Source organism: Chiloscyllium plagiosum, unplaced genomic scaffold (assembly GCF_037043375.1).
Source record: "Chiloscyllium plagiosum isolate Xiang-an unplaced genomic scaffold, Cpla_swu_hap1 HiC_scaffold_26, whole genome shotgun sequence".
Taxonomy (NCBI): domain Eukaryota; kingdom Metazoa; phylum Chordata; class Chondrichthyes; order Orectolobiformes; family Hemiscylliidae; genus Chiloscyllium; species Chiloscyllium plagiosum.
The window spans coordinates 41,596,992-41,622,764 of record NW_028270164.1 but is presented as its reverse complement, the minus strand read 5'-3'; the positions used below and the strand labels follow the sequence as shown (position 1 = coordinate 41,622,764).

At 39.1% G+C, this 25,773-nt stretch overlaps 2 protein-coding genes across 2 annotated transcripts in view; both read left to right on the top strand.

The window, feature by feature from the left end:
- The window catches only part of LOC122563261 (zinc finger protein 76-like), a 74,484-nt gene extending 58,752 nt beyond the window's left edge, over window positions 1-15,732 (top strand). The window contains exons 10-15 of the mRNA XM_043716902.2: window positions 2,789-2,968; window positions 5,337-5,573; window positions 7,036-7,187; window positions 8,936-9,100; window positions 9,504-9,638; window positions 15,133-15,732. Of these exons, the coding sequence (XP_043572837.1) occupies window positions 2,789-2,968; window positions 5,337-5,573; window positions 7,036-7,187; window positions 8,936-9,100; window positions 9,504-9,638; window positions 15,133-15,237 (974 nt within the window). The 3' untranslated portion in view covers window positions 15,238-15,732. The remainder of the gene's footprint in view (window positions 1-2,788; window positions 2,969-5,336; window positions 5,574-7,035; window positions 7,188-8,935; window positions 9,101-9,503; window positions 9,639-15,132) is intronic.
- Window positions 15,733-24,224: 8,492 nt separating this feature from the next.
- The window catches only part of def6a (DEF6 guanine nucleotide exchange factor a), a 152,003-nt gene continuing 150,454 nt past the window's right edge, over window positions 24,225-25,773 (top strand). Inside the window, exon 1 of the mRNA XM_043716901.2 lies at window positions 24,225-24,328. Within this exon, the coding sequence (XP_043572836.1) occupies window positions 24,233-24,328 (96 nt within the window). The 5' untranslated portion in view covers window positions 24,225-24,232. The remainder of the gene's footprint in view (window positions 24,329-25,773) is intronic.

The window sequence follows — 25,773 nt, the reverse complement described above, 5'->3', positions numbered from 1 at the left end:
AGACTAGTACAAAACGTAAGAGCCCAACGGACCCAAGACAAATTGGCTTGCAAACAGGAAGCAGAGGATGATAATGGGGGAATGTTTTTTGTCATCGGAAGCCTGTGACCAACAGTGTAGCACAGGGGTTGGTATTGGGACCATTGCTGTTTGTTATGTACTTGAATGTGAATGTAGAGGCTATCATGCTGATCATACGAAAATTATTGGTATTTTTGATACTGAGGAGAATGGTCTACGGCTGTAGTCTGATATTGATCAGCTGGTAAACTGGGCAGAGCAATGTCAAATAGAATTTAATTCTGATAAGTGTGAGATAATGCATTTAGGGGGTCCAATAAGGAAGGGATATGTACAATAAATGGTTGGTCCTGAGGAGGTACCAAGGAACAAAGGGACGTTGGTATTCAAGTCCATAAATTCCTGAAGGTGTCAGCGCAGATAGGCAGGGTGATGACGAAGGCATATCGGATGCTTGTCTTTGGTATTTGGGATGTAGAATATAGGACCAAAGAAGTCTTGTTATAATTTATAAAACATTGATCAGGCCACAAATGGAATATGGGTTTTTGCACCTAAGGTGGTGCCAGAGAATGGCGACTGTACACTTTTCATTGTACTCCTATACTTGAGTACATGTGACAATAAACTCTAATTCTAAATTCTGATCGTTGCGGTTTGGAGGGATTAGATTAGATTACTTACAGTGTGGAAACAGGCCCTTTGGCCCAACAAGTCCACACCGACCCGCCAAAGCGCAACCCACCCAGACCCATTCCCCTACACCTAACACTACAGGCAATTTAGCATGGCCAATTCACCTAACTTGCACATTTTTTTTGGATTGTGGGAGGAAATCTGAGCACCCGGAGAAAACCCATGCAGATACAGGGAGAATGTGCAAACTCCACACAGAGAGTCGCCTGAGGTGGGAATTGAACCCGGGTCTCTGGCGCTGTGAGGCAGCAGTGCTAACCACTGTGCTGCCCATAATTTCACTGGAGAAGATGTAATTGCACTGGAGAGAATGCAGAAGAGATTCACCAGGGTGTTGCCTGGGATGAAAAGTCTCTGTTATGAGGAGAGACTGGATAGGCTGGGTTTGTTTCCTTGGAGCAGAAGAGGCTGAGGGGGCATCTGATTGAAGTATACAAAATTATGAGAGGCGTAGGCAGAGTAGATGCTGAGAGTCTTTACTCCATGGCAGATGTGTCTGAGACCAGAAAGTATAAATTTAAGATGGAAGAGCAAGTCGTTTGGAGGAGATGCGCAAGATATTTTTCATCCAGAGGATGGTAGAAATATCGAACACGCTGTCTGAGAGGGTGGAGAAGGCAGGTTCTCTTGCAACATGTAAAAAGCATTTAGATGAGCACTTAAAATGCCAGGGTGTAGGAGGCTATGAACCAAGTATTGGTAAATGGAATTAGTGTAGGTTGCTGGTCAGCACAGACATGATGGGGAAGAGCCTGTTTCTCTGCTGTATGACTTTGAGTGTATGAATAGTTTGCCAAAAGCTGTATATTGTATAAACTTTAGATAAAATGTAGCCAATTTGTAAATTCTTGCATTGGGTCTCCTTTTAAGGACTTTCAAAATGTCCTGTAAGTTTATTAACAGCAATTAATATGCAAACTATTGAAAGTATAAATACTTGATGAATATTATTTATCTCGATTAAGATTCAGCTCAAATTAGGAATTCTGGAGACACATTTGCCCACTCTTCCTCATTTTGCTTGAAATGACAGTGGCTACACTTTAAAAGTACATTACTGGTTGCAGTGCTCTTTGTGAACAGTATAAAATGAATGGAAGTTGTATATCACTGCATTCATACTCTAACTTTAAAAACTGGGGACATTGGTATGAAGGTAACCTGTGGTAATGTAACTTGCATGTATAAAAGCAAGTCCTACTACCTTGTCCTTTGTTCATCTCACCCTCAAGGGGAAGAACACAGCTTGGGCTTCCAGTTACATATTTGGTAGTTCTGCAATATTCTGAGTCAGCAATTATGCACTGTTGGATAAGAGTGGGAAGATTAGGGGAAGAAGCCACTTATCTGGTCATAATTTAAAAAGTTTCTTTTTATGTCCAGAAGTGGTCTTACACACACCTTTTTCTTTCCAACACTAAATCACCCGCAATGTTGTTTCTTATCTATTAACCACCACTAGAAAAACACTCGTCTTTCTAATTAAAGATTATACATGAAAAGCCCTTTAAGGGCAATGCAAACCATCAAAAGTGAGGGAGAAGTAAAGAGATTAACAAGAACTCAGTATAATTGGAAATGCATTTCATGTGTTTTTAATTCAGTTTTACCCTCTCCTGTCTATGTAGTTCATGCTAGATTATGGTTATTCAGGTTCCAGTAAATTTTAATATGCATTTTCAAACAGTCATTTTTCATATTTGAATCTGGAGAATTGATCATTGTGTGAATATGATAGAAGCAAGTGAAGATCACAGCCAAGCGTAATCATTCCCTCTAGTGATCAAGAGTGAAAACCTTACTTGATAGTCTCCATTCCTCCTCTGGACACATTTGAGGCTTATCGCAATGCTCCCTTCATTATTGCAGTGAAGATCAAGTCATTCAGAAATTGAATATGGGACCATGGATGATTCTATACTACAGTATACAATGCAATTCCTCACTAAGCCGTCAGGGTGCCTTGAGTAAATAACTGAAGTGGCTAATGTGAACACTTGGCAGTAACTTAATTAAGGAATACTGGTAGATATTTTTCCCCTAAGTAACAACGGGTCTGCTTTTTGAACAGGTGAGCGACCATTCAAGTGTCCATTTGAAGGCTGTGGTCGGTCTTTTACCACTTCCAATATCCGTAAAGTTCACATCAGAACACATACAGGAGAAAGGCCATATATCTGCTGTGAACCAGGCTGTGGTCGAGGGTTTGCCAGTGCAACTAACTATAAGAACCACATGAGAATTCACACAGGTGAGTTGCAGTGTTGAACACAAAGCTAAAGTGATTTGTACAACCTCACTGCTGGAGCATGTAGCAAATTGAATTGAACCAAGAGGGAGAAAATTTCCCATGAGATTGTTCTTAGTTAAACTGTTAGATGTTATGAGGTGAAACTGCAATATGTGACAGGGTATGATTGGTTTCATGGATATTTGTATGAAATTCCTTTGCTATTGAATGGAGCAACAACTCTGTTCAAACAACACACAGAGAAATGTCATCAGGATACCAACATGTTAACTCATGTATATGCTGCACAATGCAATTGCATTGTGGCAGCTTTGGTGGTATGTTTGCGTCCATGCTTGTTTCAAATGAAAAGGCTGAGTAATTTGAAACAGATTCTAAAACACTTTGCACACCTAATATAAAACAAATAACTGTGGATGCTGGAGATCTGAAACATAAACGATTACTGGCAAAACTCAGAAAAAATTGTGGATGCTGTAAATCAAAAACAGAAATTGCTGGAAAAACTCAGCAGGTCTGGCAGCATCTGTGGAGAGAGATCAGAGTTAATGTTTTGGGTTGAGTGACCCTTCCTCGGAACTGATGGTAGCTAGGAAAATGTTGGTTTATACGTAGAAGATAGGGTGGGGGCAGGGGGTAAGGAGTAAATGATAATGAGGATATTATGTTGCTTGAGCTTTGCTCATTGAACCTTTGATAGGTTTTGCAGCATTTGTTCTGTAACTATACTGTATATAGTGGGTTTCCCTAATCAACTTCAGAAAGTCAGTCATCTGATGCTAGTGCCCCACATTGATTACAATCAGTTATAATCATGACTAAATCATGAGGCAGCATGGTGTCTCAGTGGTTAGCAATGCTGCCTCAGCACCAGGGACCCAGGTTCGATTCCAGCCTCAGGTGACTGTCGGTGTGGAGTTTGCACATTCTCCCAGTGTCTGCATGGGGTTTTTCCTCCGGGTGCTCTGGTTTCCTCCCACAGTCCAAAGATCTGCAGGTTAGGTGAATTGGCCATGCTAAATTGCCCATAGTGTTAAGGGATGCGCAGGTTAGATGCATTAGTTATGGGAAATGCAGGGTTATAGGCTGGGGGGATGGGTCTGGGAGGGATATTCTTTGGAGGGTTGGTGTGGACATTTTGGGTTGAATGGCCTGTTTCCACACTGTAGGGAATCTATTCTATTCTAACTAAAACTAAATCTTAAACATGAACCTCTCTGTAGAGGGTAGCTGGTTTGATTAAAAACTTGAACATATTGTATAAAATTTGATGTTTTTTGGCAACACTATTTTAAAATATCATCACATTTTAATGAAGATGAAGTGCTTTGAGCATCAGTATATCTTATCATTCCAATCTGGATAAAATACTGTAGATTGTCACAACGCTGCTAATCGAAAGTTGCGTGAGGCAAGGTAATCAAAGATTATCAGATGAGATGAGAATGTGGAATTCAAAACACAGTCAGATCAGTCGTAATCATGTTGAGTCACTGAGCAGGCTCAGGGACCAGATGCTCTATTTCTGTTCCTATTCTGTGCGTTCAAGACTCCACCACCCTCTCTAGCCTGATTTGCTTGAGAATTAGACACAAGTTGTTTAGGAAGTTTGTTTGTGCCAGGAATATCTTCATTAACTAAATATTAGAAGGTGAACTTAGTTGAAGTTCCTATCTGCTGGAGCATCAAGCTTTACAGCCCAAAAGATCCCTGGTTCAGCAACTCTTCGTATGTACTGAGTTGGCTGGCCTCCGCTAAGGTACAAATTGGGTTAGCAGTTGGTAGCTGGTCAGAGATGGTAAGGAGGATCAGCTACTGTACCAGCTTCTGACTGTTGTTCAGGAATTCTTGCTGAGTAGGGCAGAAATGCTCAGATTTCAGTTCTGAGCTCTTGTGGCAGCACAACCCATCTACATGTGGGATCTCCAGGACAGGAAGTCAGAAAATTAGACTGGAGGCATGTGAGTCTAGTATATAAGAGACTAGAATTAAACATGAAGCATTTTCTTTGCCAAAATTGACTCCATTCTGCTGTTTTTTTAAAAAAATTGATTCATTGGATGTGAGTGTTGCTGGCTGGACCACCATTTATTTCCCACCCCTAGCTGCCTTTGAGAAGATGGTGTTGAGCTGCTTTCTTGAGCCACTGCAGTCTGTTTTGTGTCAGTTAACTCAATACTGTTAGAGAGGGAATTCCACTTCAAATTCAATGAGCTAGAGAGATTTATAAGCAAATTGATGCATTACAGTGACCACCAAATAAAATATGTTAAAGTATGTCAACTGTTAACAATACTATAAATAAAGGCTCTTGTGTTTTGATTCTTGTTGGAAAATTCAAATTTTGCCTGATAAACTTTACTCTCAGGAGAGAAGCCCTATGTTTGTACAGTACCAGGCTGCGGGAAACGTTTCACAGAGTACTCCAGCCTGTACAAACACCATGTGGTCCACACACATTCCAAGCCATATAACTGCAACCATTGTGGAAAGACGTATCGGCAGACCTCCACGTTAGCTACACACAAACGCACTGCGCATGGAGACATGGAAGCAACAGAAGAAAGTGAGCAGGCTTTATTTGAACAGCAACAACATCAGCAAGGTGAGATTCTTAACTGCAGCCAATGCTCTCTGATTATGCTTTTATTGTTTGAGCAATCATCCCATCAAGAGTGATGAAGTAATGCATTTGCTTTAATGATGGACTTTTTGAACACTTGGAAAATTACTCATTGGATCTCAGCCTTGTTCTTGTGGACAATAAAAATGTCCACAGGTTTTGTAGCTACTTGTGACTTCTGTAATCTGTATTTTAATAGCATTTTTCAATGTTAGAAGTACTACGTCTTGTCGGTGATAAAACATCCACATTTCAGAATAAAGTAACGAAGGAGCTAGGCCATATCAGTGTGGGCACTTTGTTCAAACTGGACATGATAGGAAAAATAAATGTTCATATTTATGCAAATATAAAATAATCTAGATGTTAGGTTTTTCATTGTGTGGGGGGATTTTTTCATTTTTGGGTTAAATTATTGGGTTGTGCAGTAAGGCAGATTTTCTGTATCAGTTCAAAATGTAGCTGTGTGATTCCCCTTTTGTAGGTAATGTCACATCATGGTCACTCCTCTCTACTCATGTCATTTTGATCACCCGATGGAGTTCAAGAGGGATTTCCCAGATTTTCTTTCTTGAATTGGTTTAAGATTTTTGAAGACTTTGTATTTTCTTGCCTTTCCAGGAGAATCCTCAGCTCCTGTGGAAGCAAATTCTGAACATCATGGTGCTCTGTGGCCTCATTAGTGTTTGGCATGGGTTTGAGGGACAGCATAGATTGGAGTGATCAAAAGAGCGCAGAAAAGTAAGCGAGTGAAAGATCAAGTGACAGATGTAGTCGTCAAGAGAGATTAAAGCCATTGTGGTAAAGTGAGTTATGTGAAACAAGACAGTACATGGAGAGAAATTAAGGGACAATGACTCAGAGAAGTTGTGGCAACAGAATTAGCAGTTCCCAAAGATTCGATGAAGAGAGGATTCATTAATACTAATGTGATAGAGAATTTCTCAGTTTTTTTTGCGTTTGTTGCATGTGATTGTACTTTTAAAATGGTGAGTGATCTCAGGATTCTGCTTCAAATGAACCAATAAGTCTCCCTGCAAAGATGATGTTACACAATCTGTTCATTACAGAGCAAAATTCCATTCTGAGCCCTTGCTAAATGCTGTACAAAGGATTCTCGACCATTTGCCTCCTGTTTTAATAACCGTGCATGAACATATTATGGATGCTGCATAATTCCACATATTCTGTTTTACACACTGTACCTGCCACATTATCATGCAAATGAAAGTTACCACATAAAATCCATCTAATTGTTGTGAATAGAAACAAATCTGAGGTTCTGTGTCTGAATCTAGAGAAAAAGATCAATGAAATTGTCATTTTACAATTAACAATTTTAACCATGCTTTATATTTTCTGAATGTGAGTCCTCATGACATGCTTTGTTTTCATTTGTGTTGAACTCAATCTTTTTAATCCCATATATTTGACTACTTCATAGCAACAGTTATTGAACCTACATTGAAAAGGCCTCGCATCACGTACCTTTCAGGGGTTGAAGGTGACGGTGGAATTCCTACCCAGGTTACCATGGTAACCCAAGATGGGCTTGGATCTCAGGTAGCCCTTATATCACAGGATGGTACTCAGCAGGTATGATGAAGATTTGGGTGTTTGAATTGTGTGGTCATTTATTCCCTCACCTCTAATATCAATTCATTGCGATTAGATTCTGTCTGAAATGTGACTGCAAGAACATAAGCAATCTTTTAAAGACTTTTACAGAATTTCTCCCCCTCTTTTCCTTGTGGTTTCACCAAGGTGGTGGAGATTGTTTCCACTGGTGCTGCATATCTTTTACTATCTTGCTCAAGTAACCATTCATCATCATCTAGGAGTCTCAACGGTGAGCTTTGACAGGCTATTTGGTCATAGAGGGCAGTATAACCAAATCTGAGTTCTCTTTGATACCACTAAACTTGTTTCAGTGAGTGCCATTAATCAATAATAAAGAACAGGAAATCCAGCAAATATGTTGGTCCTCCATCCAACAGACTGAGGCCAATTTTGTCCCCAGTAGGTTTTCTAATTAAGTTAAACAACTTATTACAGAATGCATAGCTCAGTAACACTCTTCGCCCACTAAGATAGGGAGAAAATACAGTTGTTTATTCTTTTAAAAATATGTTGTTAATCACTCAACCAACCACTCCCCTCTGATTTAGAAGATTTTGGTTTCCGTCCTACTTCAGGACATTGAAACAAAATCAAGCTGGCACTACAGTGCAAGGCGGATGGATACAATTCTGCCAGAAGTGCTGTCTTTATGTTGAAATGTTAGGCTGTCTCAAATGGTTAGAATAGATCCCATGACAACATATTCATAACTCAACCTATATCGCAAAAACAGATTATCTGGTCGTTGTTGGGTGGAAGCTAGGTATGTATAGATCAGCTGCTATATTTCATACACTACAATGCTGTAAAAGTACCTCATCACCTGTGAAATACTTGGAGATATCCGGTGGTGTGTACAAGTTGTTGTATAAATGCAAATCCTTCAAGTCTTTTTTTCCTCAAAGATGCTCAATACTATTAATAGCAAAGCTGTACCTGGTGAGTCAGAGTTATAATATCATAACTGAAATAGTGGCTGATGAATCCCTAAACTATTACAGGGGTGGGTGAGAAATAGAATGTTGTGTTGTGCCATTAAAGTTAAATTCTTTATCCTCCCACGCCAGTTAACAATTTGATAATAAAATACCCATTGATTAACCATTCTTGGTCGACCCCATATAAGAATATCAGAAATAGGAACAGGAGTAGGCCATCTGGCCCTTTGAGCCTACTCTGCCATTCAATAAGATCATGGCTGATCTTTTTGTGGACTCAGATCCACTTAGCCACCCTCTCGCCATAACTTTTAATTCCTTTACTGTTCAAAAGTCTATCTATGCCTTGAAAGCATTCAATGAGGTAGCCTCAATTGCTTCACAGGGCATGGGATTCACAACACTTTGGGAGAAGAGGCTCCTCCTCAACTCTGTCGAAAATCTGCTCCCCCTTATTTTGAGGCTATGCCCCCTAGTTCTAGTTTCACCCACCACTGGAAACAACCTCCCTGCTTCTATCTTCCCTTCATAATTTTATATGTTTCTATAAGAATCTCCCTCATTCTTCTAAATTCCAATGTGTATAGTCCCATTCTACTCAATCTGTGCTCATAAGCCAACCTTGGCAACTCCTGGATTAACCTGGTGAAACTCCTCCGTACCCCTTCCTGTACCAGTACATCCTTTCTGAAGTAAGGAGATCCAAACCATATGCAAACATTTTTCTAAGTTTGAAATGTTTATTATTATTCAGCAGTAATCATTTCAACATTTTGTTGAATGCAGGTTAGTCTATCGCATGAAGACTTGCAGGCCCTGGGAACAGCTATCACCATGGTAACTCAGGATGGTACTACAATCGCTGTACCCACACATGAAGGTGACCTGACAGGATCGCCGGGAGCTCATACAGTTACCATGGTCACAGCAGATGGTACAGAAGCACAACAGGTGTGTCACAACTTGCAGCATCATTAATTGAGATGGAGGATATAATTAAAGATGCTGAAAGTATGTATTGCAATTGTTCATCCTGCTAATCATTTTATCTTTAAGGGCAAAAAAGTTAGGCATGATATTTTTTGTGGACTGCAGTATGCTGTCATGACACTGCTCAAATTCATCTCCTGTGAAGTAGCATTGACAATCTTCATGGAAATGTTCATGTCTGGAACTCTTCAAAAAATCAAACTTCAATAGCCAAAAGCTTACCTTTCGTTTGTCCAGTGTGTTTATAATGTGTTTTTAAATTCTGAATTCACAACTCCAGAATGGAATAAAACAAAAGGATTGTTAAGGTTTATACTTATAACGAGCTTTACTTAATCATCATTCGTGAACTTTATTTTGCCAGGTTGCTATAGTGACATCGGATGGGATGGTAACTGGGGACTCTGCATTAGCAGCTCTACATGCAGCTGAGGTGGTACAGCATCATCAACAAGTTGCATTAGTAGCAACTGCTAATGGTACACAGATAGCAGTACAGGTGGGTAAGTGTGATGATGTGTTAAACTGAGCAGTGTTTCTACATTTAAAGCTGCAATACTCTTTTGAAAAACAACAGAGATAATAAACCCTGAAATAATTGAAAGTCATTCCGTTCATCTAAATCCAATGAATCCACTATATGATTAGTATGCCATAGTATTTCCTGTAATCTCCTGATCAGGATGAATAAAGAGTATATTTGAATCAGCAGGATTTATAATCTGCTTAATCTAGTTTCTCACAACTTGAAGAAAGGATTCTTCCTTAATGCCCAAGATAATTTGAACCACAAAACAAATAAACCTTAATTTAACATTATTCATCTCCGTGGTTATTCATAGCAAGACTGGGACCACCATATTCTGCAATGTTAATATGATTTGAGGGGCAGAATGAATCAAGCTATTCCACAAATATAATTTGTGGCACTATTAAGATGCTATGTGAGAAATTTTTCAGTTTACCTTAAATCATGGAAGAAAAGTTGATAACTGCTGCTGAGGAATGGTGGCATGTGAGAATGTTTTAAGAAAACATTATGACATCTTTCTCATCTATTGCGTTTGTTACTGTACTGAATGCCTTGGATTAAGGTTTGGACTCTATTTAAGGTATTAGTGGCAGTAAACCAGATATTTGAGGGTCATCTCATTCAGAGCTTTGTGTCATTGGTTTCCTGTGACAATGAGTCTCTTACTATTTAGTGAACAAGCGGTGTTGTGCAAATTGATGGAGAAAAGAGAGAATGAATGTTCACAGATGCTCTAATACAATAATCTAGTCATTTAAATTGGGACTTGACTAATAGTAATTGATTAGATTAGGACATGCTTTCTGCTAAGTGCTTTTAGGTTACAATATGCTTCGACATCTGATCTCAGATGAATTGCTTCGTTGCCACCTGAGCAATTCTACCTTTTGCAAATCTGACTCTGTCATGCACAAAGCTGTACTCCCATATGGAAAACCTTAATGACGCCGACACAATTCAATTGAAGTAGATTTATTTCTGATGTTCTTAGCAGGAAATTCTTAAGCAGTCTGGTTGTCAATGCACTGGAGATATACTCCAAGCCAAAGCTATGTCATACTATGCAGGATCAATACTTGACTCTGGAGTTGCATTTGTTTCTTCCTTTCACCAAGGTGGCAAAGTAAATCTACATTCTTCGACTCAAACCAAAGTTAAAGAGCCTAAGGGTATATGGAAGCTAGTGACTATTGGCTTGATTCCTGGGATAACAGGACTGACCAATGAGGAGAAATTAACTTGGTTAGGATTGCATTTACTGGCATTTATAAGAATGAGGGGGGCATTCTCATAGAAAGCTACAAAATTCTAACAGGACTAGACGCAGAAGAATGCTCCTGATGTTGTGGGAGTCTAAAACCGATGGTCACTGTTTAAAGTTAAAGGGCAAACCTTTTAGGACTGAGAATGAGGAGAACTTTCTTCACTCAGAGAGCAGTGAGCCTGTGGCATTCACTACCACAGAGAGTGGTTGAGGCCAAACATTGTGTTTTCAAGAAGGAAGTAGATTTAGCTGTTATGGCTAAAGGGATCAGTGGATGTGGGAGGAGGACAGAATGTAGGTGTTGAGCTTGATGATTAGCCATAGTCTATAATGAATGGCAGAGCAGATGCGAGGTGCCGTAAAGCCTATTCCTGTTTCGATCTTCTATGTTTATGCTTCTATGAAGCAATGTCACACCACATCCTTGAGGTGCTATTGTTTCTTTTACTGTTGTGCACTCCAAAGTCAGGCCACCAACCTAACTCCCTATATCCTGCCACTTTGGCATCATTGCCTACTTGCAGCTGTTGCATATTGTTCCAAAGTAACAGCTTAAAAAGTCACAGTTCCAAAGAGACTTAATACTCGCTAACTTGAACAGTAGTATGTGGACGATGAGCTGAATCCAAATATTATTTGATCCTAGAATTATGGTTATCGATTAACAAAATTGATTTTTGCAGTAATACTTCACATACTGTTAAACTTTTTGTGCTGATGTATTTGCATTTTTGCTAATCAGACTATCCCAAGCAAAATAAAAAGAAGCAAATAGAATATTTAATATATGTTCATTCTGTATATAAACAGAAAGATTCATTGAGGAAATATAGCAGATAAGTTTGTCCAGAAAAAGTAAATTGGATGAAGCGGTTTGAATTTGTTTTTAACAATTTTATTTATTATTTTTCTTTTCTCTGCTTTTCTTTCCTTGTGTCTGTTTCCATTAACTAGGATTGAGATTCTTCTGTTGATGTTGTCATATTATCTCTTCCATTGTCATTATTTCCTTCACTGCTCTTTTCTCTATGCTACTGTTTCCACAGCTTCTCAATATTTCTGTCATTATTGTCCAGATCTATTGTAGTGCACGCAATGGAGGAGATGGAGGGGGTTTCTAACAGCCATAATCGGGAACCATAGTTATTAGCACTTTAGTTTTGAAATGAAAGTTTGATCATGACTTTACTGATAAATGCAGTTCCCATTAAATGTGGAAATCCTGATAAATCTGGGAATTTATGTCCAATGATTAATTGCAAAGTGCTTCACCTTGGTAAGATGAAAAATGTTACAGCATTCAGTCAAGTTTATCCCGTTACTTTCTTTTACATTTTTGGGTTAGCAAGCTAAAATAATACAAAACTTTAACTTGTAGTGAACACCTAATTACATCAGGACTGCCAATCTGGTACATCTGTAAAGATTGGAATATGAAAGTTTACCTTTGATAATTGAGTTTGCTTTTAACTGTTTTTTAAATATTCCCCAATCTGTATTTAAAAATAAATTTACAGTAGCTGGTTGTGATAATGGCAGCTGATAAATTACTATATTGAAACAAAGAAAATGGAAATATCTGAGCAGTAGCTTGTTTGATCATAAACCAAATTACTAATTCCAACCACAGTAAATAGGAATGTTTTGCAATCCTCCTTGGTATCTGTCTCCACATTTATTTGAAGGAACCACCCAATGGGATTAATATGTTCCTTAATACCATGAAAACTGCATTACATGGGATAACCATTAGCTGTAGAAGTCCCTTACTGTTTGATATGGACTAGCCCAAACCCCTCAAAACGTTTCAAGAAGGTAGCCCAGACCCTAACTTTGCTAGTTGTTTTAAGCGAGTGTAAAGTTAGTATTCCAGGGGAGAATCAGCTGGTCAAACCACTTAGTTTTAAACAAAACTGAATTTATTTACAAGATTACTGAATGAAACACAAACAAATGAGAACAGAATACCGAATAACTTAACCTATCCAAAAACCCAACAGCCTATACCAACTTAATGATACTGTTCCAAATACTTGCAACAAACCCCATAAATACCCCTTGACATAAAAGGTAAAATCAAACACAGGGTCTTACAGGAGAGAAGTCAGACAGAGAGAAAGAGGGTCAGCATAGACCTGCATCTCTTAGGTTCAATAGCTTCATAACTCTACTGATAAAAACTAAATCAAACTAGAGAAAAGCTGAGCTGGGAGAACTGGCCACTCCCCTTTCATTGTAAAGGTGTTTTTTTTTCAAAAACTTAAAAGCCTGTTGCCTGAGGTGGTATCAGTTAGCTATAATCAAACTGGCCCTAAAACCTTTCAACTTAGACTTTTCGGAGTCTGTGTCTTTTGCGACCTCTCTGAAAACAAATCAAGGACAACATAACCTTGTTAAAGGAGCAGCTTCGTCACAGCTTTGAGTGACCTCAATTATAATCCATTGCTAATTGGAGAAAAAGCTCGAGTGAATTTATGTTGTAGTCCCTCGGGAGTTACCTTTTGATCGCTTATAACCACAGAATTTACTCACCACAGAGTAAATTTGGACACCCTGGTTGATTCTTCAACTAAAACAATAATTATCACATTAATGGAAGGTTTACATTCCCTCTGAAATAATAACACAGCAGGAAATATTTCTGCTTTCTACTGCTGTAAAACGAGGTTCCTGCATGATATTCACGGCAAAAGGGAAGGGGTTTCAGTAACCGGCTTTTAAAAGAGAATCATGATTTTTGTTGATGGATTTATGAAGTTGATCGGAGCATATGATTCTTTTTTGTAAAGCTACACACAATCTTTTACAGGTGTCAAAGTTAAGACCATAAGAAATAGGAGTGGAAGTAAGGCCGTTCGGCCCATCGAGTCCACTCCACCATTCAATCATGGCTGATGGGCATTTCAACGCCACTTACCCGTACTCTCCACGTATTCCTTCAGTCCTTGCAAGATTAAGAATTTATCAATCTCTACCTTGAAGACATTTAACGTCCCGGCCTCCATTGCGCTCCATGGCAGTGAATTCCACAGGTCCATTACTCTCTGGCTGAAGAACTGTCTCCTCCTTTCCATTCGAAATTGACCCCCTCTAATTCTAAGGCTGTGCCCACAAGTCCTAGTATCCCCGCCTGACGGAAACAATTTCTCAGCGTCCACCCTTTCTAAACCATGCATTATCTTGTAAGTTTCTATTAGATCTCCCCTCAACCTTCTAAGCTCTAACGAATACAATCCCAGGATCCTTAGACGTTCATCATATGTTAGGCCTACCATTCCAGGGATCATCCGTGTGAATCTCCGTTGTACACGCTCCAGTGCCAGTATGTCCTTCCTGAGGTATGTGCCCAAAACTGGACACAGTATTCTAAATGGGGCCTAACCAGAGCTTTATAAAGTCTCAGTAGCACATCACTGCTTTTACATTCCAACCCTCTTGAAATAAGTGGCAACATTACATTTGCTTTCTTAACCACGGACTCAACCTGCAAGTCAACCTTTAGAGAATCGTGTACTAGCACTCCCAGATCCCTTTGTACTTTGGCTTTATGAATTTTCTCACTGTTTATAAAATAGTCCATGTCTGTGTTCTTTTTTCCAAAGTGCAAGACCTCGTATTTGCTCACGTTGAATTTCATCAGCCATTTCTTGAACCTTTCTCCTAAACTGTCTAAATCTTTCTGTTATTGCAGGACATTGAATCCAATAATTTCAGTAATAAATATGACAGGGTGCAAGGTTTCTTGTAGTTTCTTAAGTAATAGAAAATGATCTAATCATGAATAGCCAAAGTATAGCACATAACAATCCTGTGGATTTGTGATCTATCAGTACAATATGCAAGCAAGAGAAGTATAAGATATTTATGACTTAAAACCATACTATCATCTAGCTTGGGTAAATTTTCATGAAGAATGTAACATTTGTGAATTGCTCAGTTGTATTCACAGAGTGACACAGTGCTTCAACCCCTGTGAATTACTTTTTAAATGCAGTTATTGTCATTTGTGCACAGTAAGTGAATCGGTGGCCAACTGGCTGAGAACATTTGCAACTGTAGTGACATTACGCTTCTCTCAATTTCTTTCTGAGCTGTACAAGTTCATGAACTATCAGTATAATGTTAAAATCACCTGAAACTCAGGACCTCACCGCACCAGCTGATTTGGTAATCGCCTATCAATATTTGTCTCTTTAGCTGGAGGAACAGCAGACGTTGGAGGAAGCTATTGGCATGGCAACAGCAGCAATTCAACATGAAGGATTGACACAAGATACAGTTATGACAGATAACGATCCATGAAAATGGAGACCAGGAATCAAGTGCCACATACAGGAATGAGTGAGCTGTGGTTTGCTACCTAGTATTGTTCAATGAAATCCTGGGAACCAAACTTAAACTACTCACAGACTAAATGAGTCTATTCTCAGGACTAATAATTTACTGTGTGTATGTTGATCTCAACTCAGGTGATTTTACACAATATGGTAAGAGTTTTAAGATGAAAAGGAGTTTTAGAGCTGCTGTACTGATCGATAGACTTGTGGATTTACTTGTACAGTATAAGATATAGTTTTATTGAAAATTTCCATAGTTTTGCTTTTTATTAAAAATGAAATGTTTAATGAAACTGGTGTAGGGTTGGCTTCTGTGCAGAGTTGGGAAAATATCAGGCTGGTCATTTTAAGGGCAATCAGTGACAAGTTTTCAGAATGTGTGTGCTGCATTTTGAGGTCCAGCTTTTGATGCTATATGAACCTGTATATGTATATATGAAAATAAATTTTGAAAACTGTGCTTATTTGCTGACTTTTGTGATGATTTCAAAGTTGCCCTTTAACAATGTTTTATGCAGTATTTCAAGATTTGTTGGGAGAGTGATGGTGAATATTGGCTCCGATCAGGCATCCATTACTGCAATGTCATATACTTATTAAAAATCAAAGCCAGTTTCTCCTGACGACAGTAATATTATTGCTCATACCAATATGCTAATCCTGGCAGAAATATATAATTTTCGTAGTAATTAAAAGTTTGCAGTATTTGTATTGAATTAAATGCAGCCATACCAGATAGCCCAGTATCAAGAAAATAACATTAAACTGGCAAGTAAAGGTAGATCTGGTTGAGACAAGTCAAGCTTCCATTCTCTGTAATTGTTTTAGCTGAGTAAAATGTGCAGGCTTCTTAATCTCTCATGTTTATAGAACAGTACTCAGCCCCAAACCCATTTGTGAAATATATGTGTGAAGAATCAGTGGGCTGACAGATGAATAGTGCCATGCAGTGAATGTGGAGCAAGTGAGTGATAAGGCACTCTGAGCAAGCAAAAGCTCAAACCAACTCAGACTCCTAGTCAGACACAGGCTCCCAACATCGCCTCAGCCTGACAGAAACCACATGTGGTTAAAGTTCCCACTTTTATTTTGGATTAGTTTTTGTTTGGCTTGTAGATCAATAAAAACTTTTCAACATAAGTGGTAATATCAAGGAAGTTCACCATCACCTTGTTGGAAGACCTTTTCAGAGTAAATAATGACGGGCAATAAATGTGGCAAACCCAGAAGTTAATGGCATCTAAAATCAGGGACAGACTGACTATGAACAAATTCCAGATGAAGAAGAGAGTCAGCATGGATTTCTGACAGGTAAATCATGTGTGATTAAGCTAATTTAACTCTCTGATGTGGCTAAATATTAGTATAGTAGACAGGAAACTGTATGTAGATGCTGTCTATATAGAGTTTATGAAGCATCAGATAAAGTCTGCACAAAAGATTAAGGAAAGCAGAAGCAGCTGACATAGCCTTATAACATGGGTTAATAGTTGTTTCGGAGGTAGGATGCAGAGATAAAGAGAATGCATTCTGATTAGGCAGAACATGATTTGGTATTCCCTCGGGGTTCTTTTCTGGTGCTTTAGCATTTCACCAGAAAGATCAATGACCTGGATGAAAGAACAGAAGCTATATATTTAAGGTTGCAGATGACATGAAGACAAGGCAGAGTAAATTATGGAAATGAATCAGGAAATAATAAAAGACAAAACAGATTAAGTGAATGAGTGGATATGGAAAAACAAGAGTTAAGGTAACGGGGTCATTTTTCAGGTTGGCAATCTAGTGGAGTGTCACAGAGATCAGTGCTGGGTCCTCAACTATTTACAATTTAGTTACTGAATCAGACAAAGGGACTGACTAAATTCGCCAATGATGTAAAGCTAGGTGGGAAAGCAAGTTGCAAGGAGAATATAAAATATCTAGAAGGCAATACAAGTAAGTTGAGAGTGGGTAAAATCTTAACAGATGGAGTATAATGTCCACTTTGGCAAGAAGAATACAAAAGCCAAATATTATTTACTCGAGAAAGTTAGAATTCTGTGCTGGAAGTAAAAGTCATCCTCTAAATACAAGAAAGACATAATGGATTTTTTTTTAAAGTTGAGAGTCGAGAAACAAACCAAGCTTATACGCCATACCTCGGGAAGAGTGTGTTGATCTTAGAGCTCCAGCAAAATTATACCAGCCTTCAGTCTTTAGCACACATGAGTAGGCTATTAGTGCCTTAAACCTGATTCGCCATTCTCTAACATTATGGTTGATCTGTGTTCTAATTCCATATATTCAGCTTTGCCATCTATCTATTAATACCTTTTGGTTTAGAAATTTTATCAGTTTAATTTAAAATTAACTTTGACCCAGCATCAATTGCTCTTTGTGGATGAGAGTTCCAAACTCCTACCATTGTATCTGGAAGTGTTTTCTAATTTCAATCCTGTAAGGCCTGCCTCTGTTTTTCTTCTAAGTGCGAGATTCTGTGACCCCATGTTAGAAGCGAAGTTGGAGGCGATGGTGTTCCTATGCATATGCTGTCTTTGTTCTGGATGGTGAAATATGTGGAATGTTTTGCTATGTTTAAAGCACAACAGCAATGCTGTTAGAAAATATGAGAGAAGCATTTTAAATGTGTAGTTTTAGCAATACTCCACCAGATGGTGCAGAAGTAGTGCCATTTCTACCCCACATCATAGCATCTGAAGTCAGCATTAAAAACAACATAAACTTGTTGTATCATGTACTGCATGTTAAAATAAAATTGTTTTCTTCGGAAGAAGGATGGTCAAAAAAATGTCAGTTTAAATTTATTCATAAGAAACAGAAGCTGAAGTGGGCCATTCAGCCCTTTGAACTGCCTCCACCTTTCATCAAATTCATAGTTGATTTGATTGTGGCCTTAACTTCAGTTTCTCCCTGTCTTCCATGACCATTGATTCCCATGTAAATCAAAGATCAAGAAAATGCAGTCTTGAATATGTTCAGTGAATCAGCCTCCACTGTTGTTTGCGGAAGAGAATTCCATACATGAAAGGATCCACTGGAAAAATGTCCCTCTTCATCTCGTCTTAAATGGGAGACATTTCACTTTTAAACTATATTCCCTAGCTCTAGATTCTCCCAACAAAGGGAAACAATCCTCAGAATCTGTTATGCTTCTTAAGATCACCTCTTCTAAACTCCAGTGAATATAAGTTCAAAGTTTGTGCGAAGATTTGTAGCTCAGGTGCTCGTTGTTGTGGTTCTGTTCGCCGAGCTGGGAATTTGTGTTGCAGACGTTTCGTCCCCTGTCTAGGTGACATCCTCAGTGCTTGGGAGCCTCCTGTGAAGCGCTTCTGTGATCTTTCCTCCGGCATTTGAATATAAGTTCAACGTCATCATCCGTTCTTCATAAGATCATCCCATGAATCAGCCGAGTGTATTTTCTCTGATCTGCTTCCAATGCAATCATATACTCCCAAAATAGTAGTGTTAGGTTCTTTTCCTGAGGTTTCACACACGAGATGCAATTTGCACATACCAACTTCTGCAAACAGTTAAAGTTTATTAAAGCCTGCACAAGCACGGTGACCCCTTTGACCCTTGCAGGCATGCGTAGTCGAGTCGAAGAGGCCCTGAACAAAGAAAATACATCCTCTTGGTACAGGTCAGTTGGTAATGCTCACTTCCCCCTCCCCCCACATACCCATAACCACATGTTACCTCCAGTACAATGGTAAGATGAGATCATCCTCAGTGGTAATGTAAATGCCCTAATCCTGGGGAATCGTTATGCAAATGATTTCCTGACTGTGATTCCCCAAGACAATGTAGGTGTGATATGTCCGAGCTTTGGGGGATGGCTAGCGAAAGCATTTCTGAATGGAAGGGACTGAATGAGAGTTTAATTGCATAAGAGCAGGAGAGTAGTAGTAAATGGCTGGCCAAATGAAGTGTGAGTCATCCACATTCCTGCATGAATGTCGCCCCCACCCAAAGACAATACAGTTTAACCCTTTAACATTACATTAATGTCCTGAGAGAGAGTACAATTTAATCTTTTGATATTACAGTAGGACAGTACTGTAGATATGGTCTCACCAATGCCCTGTACACAGTTACAGCTTTTATCCTCTATCCTCCTTCCAATAATGACCGATATTCCATTTACCTTGCTGGCTCCCTGATGCATCTGCATTTTTTTTGGTTATTTTTGTACAAGTACACTCATAGCCCTTTATACTGCAGTATTCTGCAACTTCTCACCTTTTAATTTTATTTTATTCTACTTGCCAAAATGGACATTTACCTGCAATATTCCACCATTTTATCAACCTTACACTTTACCAGTTTATATCCCTTTGTGTATTTCCCACAACTTGCTTTCCCAACTATTGTTGCATTATCAACAAATTTGACTATTATGCAGTTGATCCCTTTGTCCATATCATTCTCATAGACTGAAAGTAGTTGAGTCCCCAATACTGATTCTTTTACATTCCTTTTACATTACACCTTACCAATGTGAAAATAGCCCATCAATCCTGGCTCTCCTTCTTCTGTTAGTCAATTCCGTTTTCCTGCTATCACTCCCAACATTGAGCTGTGATCTTGTGCTCAACTTTTCATATCCCTTATCAAAATTCATTTACTTTATATATAACATGGCACTGTTGAAAATTGGCCAGTCAGCATGGTTCATTAAAACAGATCTAACCAAGTGGAGATGTTACTTGGATTAATGTTCTTCTCATAAAGCTCCAGATATCCAACTATGAGCTAGAAGTCAATGGATGTCGTGGTCCTACCTAAACAACTGTAGGAAGCCTTTCAAAACTGCATGTTTATGGCAAGTGGAATGTCAATATGCTTAGAGGACCTTTAACCTTGGGTCCAGATAAATAGGTAATAAGAACAACATAGTCCCATGAAAGTAGTAAATATTTACATTTCCCAGAAATGTAATCAGACAACAATTTACACCAAGCCAAATAAGACATTAAGATGGGATGGTCATAGGTTTTAAGATGCATCTTAAGGGAGGATAGAATGATAGAGACACAATGCAGTAAAGAAGAAATTCCAGAGTTTAAGGCCTGAACAGCGGAAGGCATAGTCAACTATGATGGGGCAAAAGAAAGCGGGAAATCCCATGAGAAACTTGAGTTAGAAAAATGCAGAGTTCCCAGATGGGATTGTCAGACTGGAGTGAGTGTTGAGGCCCTGAAGGGATTTGAACACACAAATAACATTTTCAAAGTAAAAATTGTAGTGAACATAGGGACAGGAGCCAGAAATTCAGCTCATTAGACCTGATTTACCATTCCTTAACATCATGACAAATCTGTAATACAACTCCACCCATCTTGGGTCCATCCTCCTAATACCCTTACTGAACTATCAATCACTGTTTGAAATTGTCAAGTGTCCTCCGCAGTGGCTTTTTGGGAAGAGGAGACCCAGATTTCTATTGGTTTTCATGTGAAGAAACACTTTCTGACTTAATCCTGAATGATCTAGTTTTAATTTTGAGATTAAAACCCCTTGTTCTGACTCGTCCACTAGACAAATTAGCTTCTCTCGACTCTCTCAATAACTTTCAATTGTAAACCCTCTTAATGTTTAAGGTAATGCGAGCCTTGTCCTTATAATACGTCTCTGGAATTTAAACCTTTTAACAGTGTCATTCTGGTCAATTGTGCTGTATCCCCTTGATGTCTAATATATTATTCCTGAGATTGATAATCAGAGCTCTAAAGGGGTAACAGAAACTTTATTTAACTTGTAATCTAACTTGCACTCCTTTTTATTGCAGAGTTTGACATCAAGGCCAAATCTAAGAGAGGATGAATCTTCAATGTCAAGCAAGTGCTGGCCTTTCAGTAGTCAAGCTTTGGAAACTCAAGAATGGTTTTTCACAAATATCCAATGCCTGCCTCACTCAAAAATTGATTTGAATAACAGCATGGAATTTCTCACTAAATAGCCAGTCACTACTTCTGTTTTATCCACTGACATTATGTAGGGAAATTTGTGGACTTTTTCAATAATTCCAGTGTAAGCAGATTCACTTTACTCATGCGATAGTAAAAACCACAAAGATGTGAGAGTGAACTTGTCAAACAGTAATCCATAATTTGCAAATGGTACTATGAGTGATAGTTCACTCTGCATTTGAATTTCTGTATACCAAAAGCAGACCAATGGGAGATAAATTTGTCTGATAAAGAAACTTCTCATTCAGGACAAGTAATGCATAAAAAAAACAGCATTGATGTTCTAGGGATCAGATCCCTGATCATTAAAAGTCTTGATTCTTGATTAATGCTCCTGAGGCAAGTAATCGCCATAGACAAAATACTTTGAAATTACCATTTTCTGTGGTATTCCTTATCAGAAAATGTATCCATTAACCGTCTTAATTTATTCACTCATTTAGTTTTTTTTCCCCAATTCATTCATGGTATATGGACAATGATTTATTACCTACTTACCTTAGTGAAGATTATGGTAAGCCATCTTTTTAAGCCACTGCAATCCATCTGATGAAGGCACAGCTCAAGTGCAGTTAGACAACAAATTCTAGGATTTTGATCCAACAACAGTGAAGGAAAGTTGCAATATTTCTGCATCAGCATGCTTGTGACCTTAAGTGGAACTTGGAGAATTTCATGTGATTTGATTGCACCTTCAGTAAATTATATTGATTAGAAGTACCAGAGATTTATTTCAAGATGCTGATGCTACTCTGAAGTACTGGATTCAATCTGCAGTTAACTGACCTGGAAGTTTGCTGGTGATCTTAAAATATTCTGTGTTTCTTCCAGTAATAACCCTGTTTAGAGAAAGGTGCATATGTTGAAAAAGCAAATAAAACCTGGAAAGACAGTACCCAGCTAAATGTGAAGACATTGGAAATGAACTAAGTAGGCTGAATAAGTTAAAATGTAGAGTTCTAAATGAGAAAGTAAGAAAGGAGGGGATTTCAACTTTCCCAATATGAACTAGGATAGATAAAGCATGAAAAGCTGAGAAATAGCAGAATTTTTAAACCAAAAACAATGAATGCTGGAGATCCCAGCAGGTCAGGCAGCGTCCATGGAGAAAGAGCAAGCTAATGTTTTGAGTCCAGATGACTCTTCACTTAGACTCAAAACATTAGCTTGGTCTCTCTCTCTCCATGGATGCTGTCTGACCCACTGTGATCTCCAGCATTTGTTGTTTTTAGTACAGATTCCAGCATCTGCATTAATTTGTTCTGGCAGAGTTTTTAAATATATTTAGGGGAGTGGTGTTGGACCTAATTTTAGGGATTGAAGTTGGCAAGTTGTGGATGTCAAAATGGTGAAGGATTTCAGTAAGTAAGATTCAGTAAGATTTAAGATAATTATGAACGAAGCCAAAGATGGACTTGAAAGAAAGATTCAGAACTGGGAAAAGCCAGATTTTAATGTAAACAGACAGGAACTGGCTATAGTAAATTGGAACCAGTTATTTGTGGGAAAATCCACATCAGAATAGAAGGAGACATTCAAAAGTGCAATATGTTAACTGCAGGGTTAACATATACTTATAAAGGGGAAAGATGGGATCAACAAATCCAGAGAACCCTACATGTCAAGGAATGTACAGGATTGGATAAGAATAAAAATAGAAATTTATGGCAGACACTAAGGATACTGTTGAGGAGTATTTGCAAATTAGATCTAAAATTGACTTAGTGGCAGGAAGCAGAGGGTGATGGGCATAAAATGTTTTTGTTACTGGAAGCTGTGTCTAGTAGATTGTCATGGTTCAGTGCTGAGTCCCTTGCTGTTTATAGAGTCATGGAGTCATAGAGACGTGCAGCACGGAAACAGACCATTCGGTCCAACTCGTCCATGCTGACCAGATGTCCTAAGTTAATGTAGTCCCAACTTGGCCCATATCCCTCTAAATCCTTCCTATTCATATACCCATTCAGATGCCTTTTAAATGTTTTAATTGTACCAGCCTCCACCAATTCCTCTGGCAGCTCATTCCGTACATGCACCACCCTCTGTGTGAAAAAGTTGCCCCATGGGTCCCTATTAAATCTTTCCCCTCTCACCCTAAACCTATGCCTTCTAGTTCTGGACTACTTCATACCAATGAAAAGACATTGTCTATTTACCCTATCCATGATCTCATCATGAATTTAGGAGGTATGATCAGTAAGTTAATTAATAACAGGAAAGATGGTGATGTGGTAAATAGCAAGGAAGAAAGCCTTAGACAACAGGACAATACATAGATGGGCGGGTCAGAACACCAGTAAATGGAATTCTGAGAAGTGTGAGGGTGATGCATTTTGGGAAGATTTAATCAAGCAGTGAACATAGGACCTAGGAGGTACAGAGAAACCTTGGTATGTAAGTTAATAGATCCTTCAAAGTAGCAGGACAGATAGGTAAGATGGTTTAGAAGGCAAACGGGATACTTGTCTTTGTTAGTCAAAGTATTGAATACAAGAGCAGGGAGGTTATGATGGACCTGGATGCAATGATAGCAAGGTCATAGTTGGAGTACTGTGTATCTCATTCAGTGCTGTAAAAGCTCTTATGAATGTCTCTATAATTCTAAATAGATCAGTAAACCTCAGAAAGCAGTGAGAACACGTGAATAAATTAGTAAGTTTCAGAAGTCATGTGAGCATAAATAAATAGATTTTTAAAATCTCAGTAGTAGGTGAGAATACACATAGATCAGTAAGCTTCAGTATGAACACGTATAATTATGTGGGTGAACTGGAAAGTTTTCGATTAAGGTAGAGCAAGTGCCACTGAGGACTGGAGCTGCGGTTGTGCCCGATTCGCTGCACCCTTGGGCGGCAGGTGCGCGCCCACGAGTGCTGGCGGGGGCGTGCAGCAAGCCGCACGTTCCCGGCGCCGGGGACGCAGACGTGGGGAGGGAGGAGCTGAGGGGTTGAGCCTGTGCCGTGTGCTCGGCTCTCACTCAGTGCGGGGATGGAGCTGCGGAATGAGCTGCTGAAGTCCATTTGGTACGCGTTCACAGCGCTGGACGTGGAGAAAAGCGGCAAAGTGTCCAAATCGCAGCTGAAGGTAAAACGGGGGAGGGCAAGAGGCCAAGCAAGGAGGCTTCACTTAGTGTCCTGTGGTGTGAATGACACGTTTTAAACAAAGACACTAACAACCCGTTCACAGGCTGGTGTTTGTATAATTTGTGTGTTTCTACTTTTTGTTTCACGTAGTACACGTTTTTTATGTAAGCATCAGGGAGTCAGTCAGTGTAGCCAAAAGAGAGGATCTGAGGGCTACTGCTTTAAAGTGGAAACTTACCTGCTCCTTCTGCGTCTTGTTGCTGGACAGATTATGATTTGGAGATGCCGGTGTTGGACTGGGGTGGACAAAGTTAAAAATCACACAACACCAGGTTATTGTCCAACAGCGCCTCCAAATAAACCTGTTGGGCTATAAACTGAGGTGTGATTTTTAACCTGGCCACATTAGAATCTTTGTTAGTTTTGGTGTTTGTGTGTCGCCAGTCTTATTTTAGCCAGAGTTTTATCGGAGGGGTGAATGTGTTGCAATAAACTACCTCCTTGGCATCTTGCACAAGCATGAAGAGATGTGAATTTTACTGGAACCGTGCTGTCTGAGACAAGATCTCGAAGTTTGAAGTTGCCAGTCCAACTCAATTTTTACATTTGTGTCAGAGGCGCACACACAGGAAGCACAGAGCGACAGCCAGACAGAAGTGGTTAGAATTCTTGTGCAGTGCAGCAGCAGCCGTGACTCACTGCTTCTTTTAAAACTAAACATCCCATAATCATGTGCAATTAATGCAAAGATAAACTTTGATCACATGCTTTTCATTTCGGGTTTTGTAATCGGAACTTGTTTCAATGCAACATGCTGATCTTTTACAACAAAGTGATTGCCAAGTGAAGTTGAAAAAATGCCCCTGAAATGATGGCATCCTCTGCACATTCTGATGGGACAGCGTCACTTTTTGTCATATGAAATTCGCATTTTATCAGGTATAAGAAGCACCGTTTCTTCACGTAAAATCTTAAACCTACACGCTGAATGATATTTAAAAGATTTGTAAGATTATTTTTCAGTAGCCGGTGCCAAGACGCTATTAGTTTAAAAATAGATGAGAGGGCAGTGCAGAGGATGTCCTGTTACTGCTGAGCGCAAGCCACAGTCCTATTGGTTTAGACGAATTTATGTCGTAGAAAGGTAGAACTGTTGAAGGGTAGGGGGAAAAGAATGAAAAGTTGTTCTATAACTTCTGAAGCTTTGTAGAGAGAGCACAGTGTCCAGGTTTTCAGTTGTCTGAGAGAAAAGTAACATTTCAATTTTAACCAGTGTGAAGTGTAGTCTTCAGTCATCCGTAAAAAAGAGGTGAGCTTTGTAAAACTCCAGAGCTACTCAGTTCAAAGTGATGCTTTGTGTCACAGTTGAAGCCGCAAGATGACATTAGGTGAAGTGGCATTTTCCTAATCTAGGTCACAGGCCCTGAACTTCGCCTGTGTGTGGAG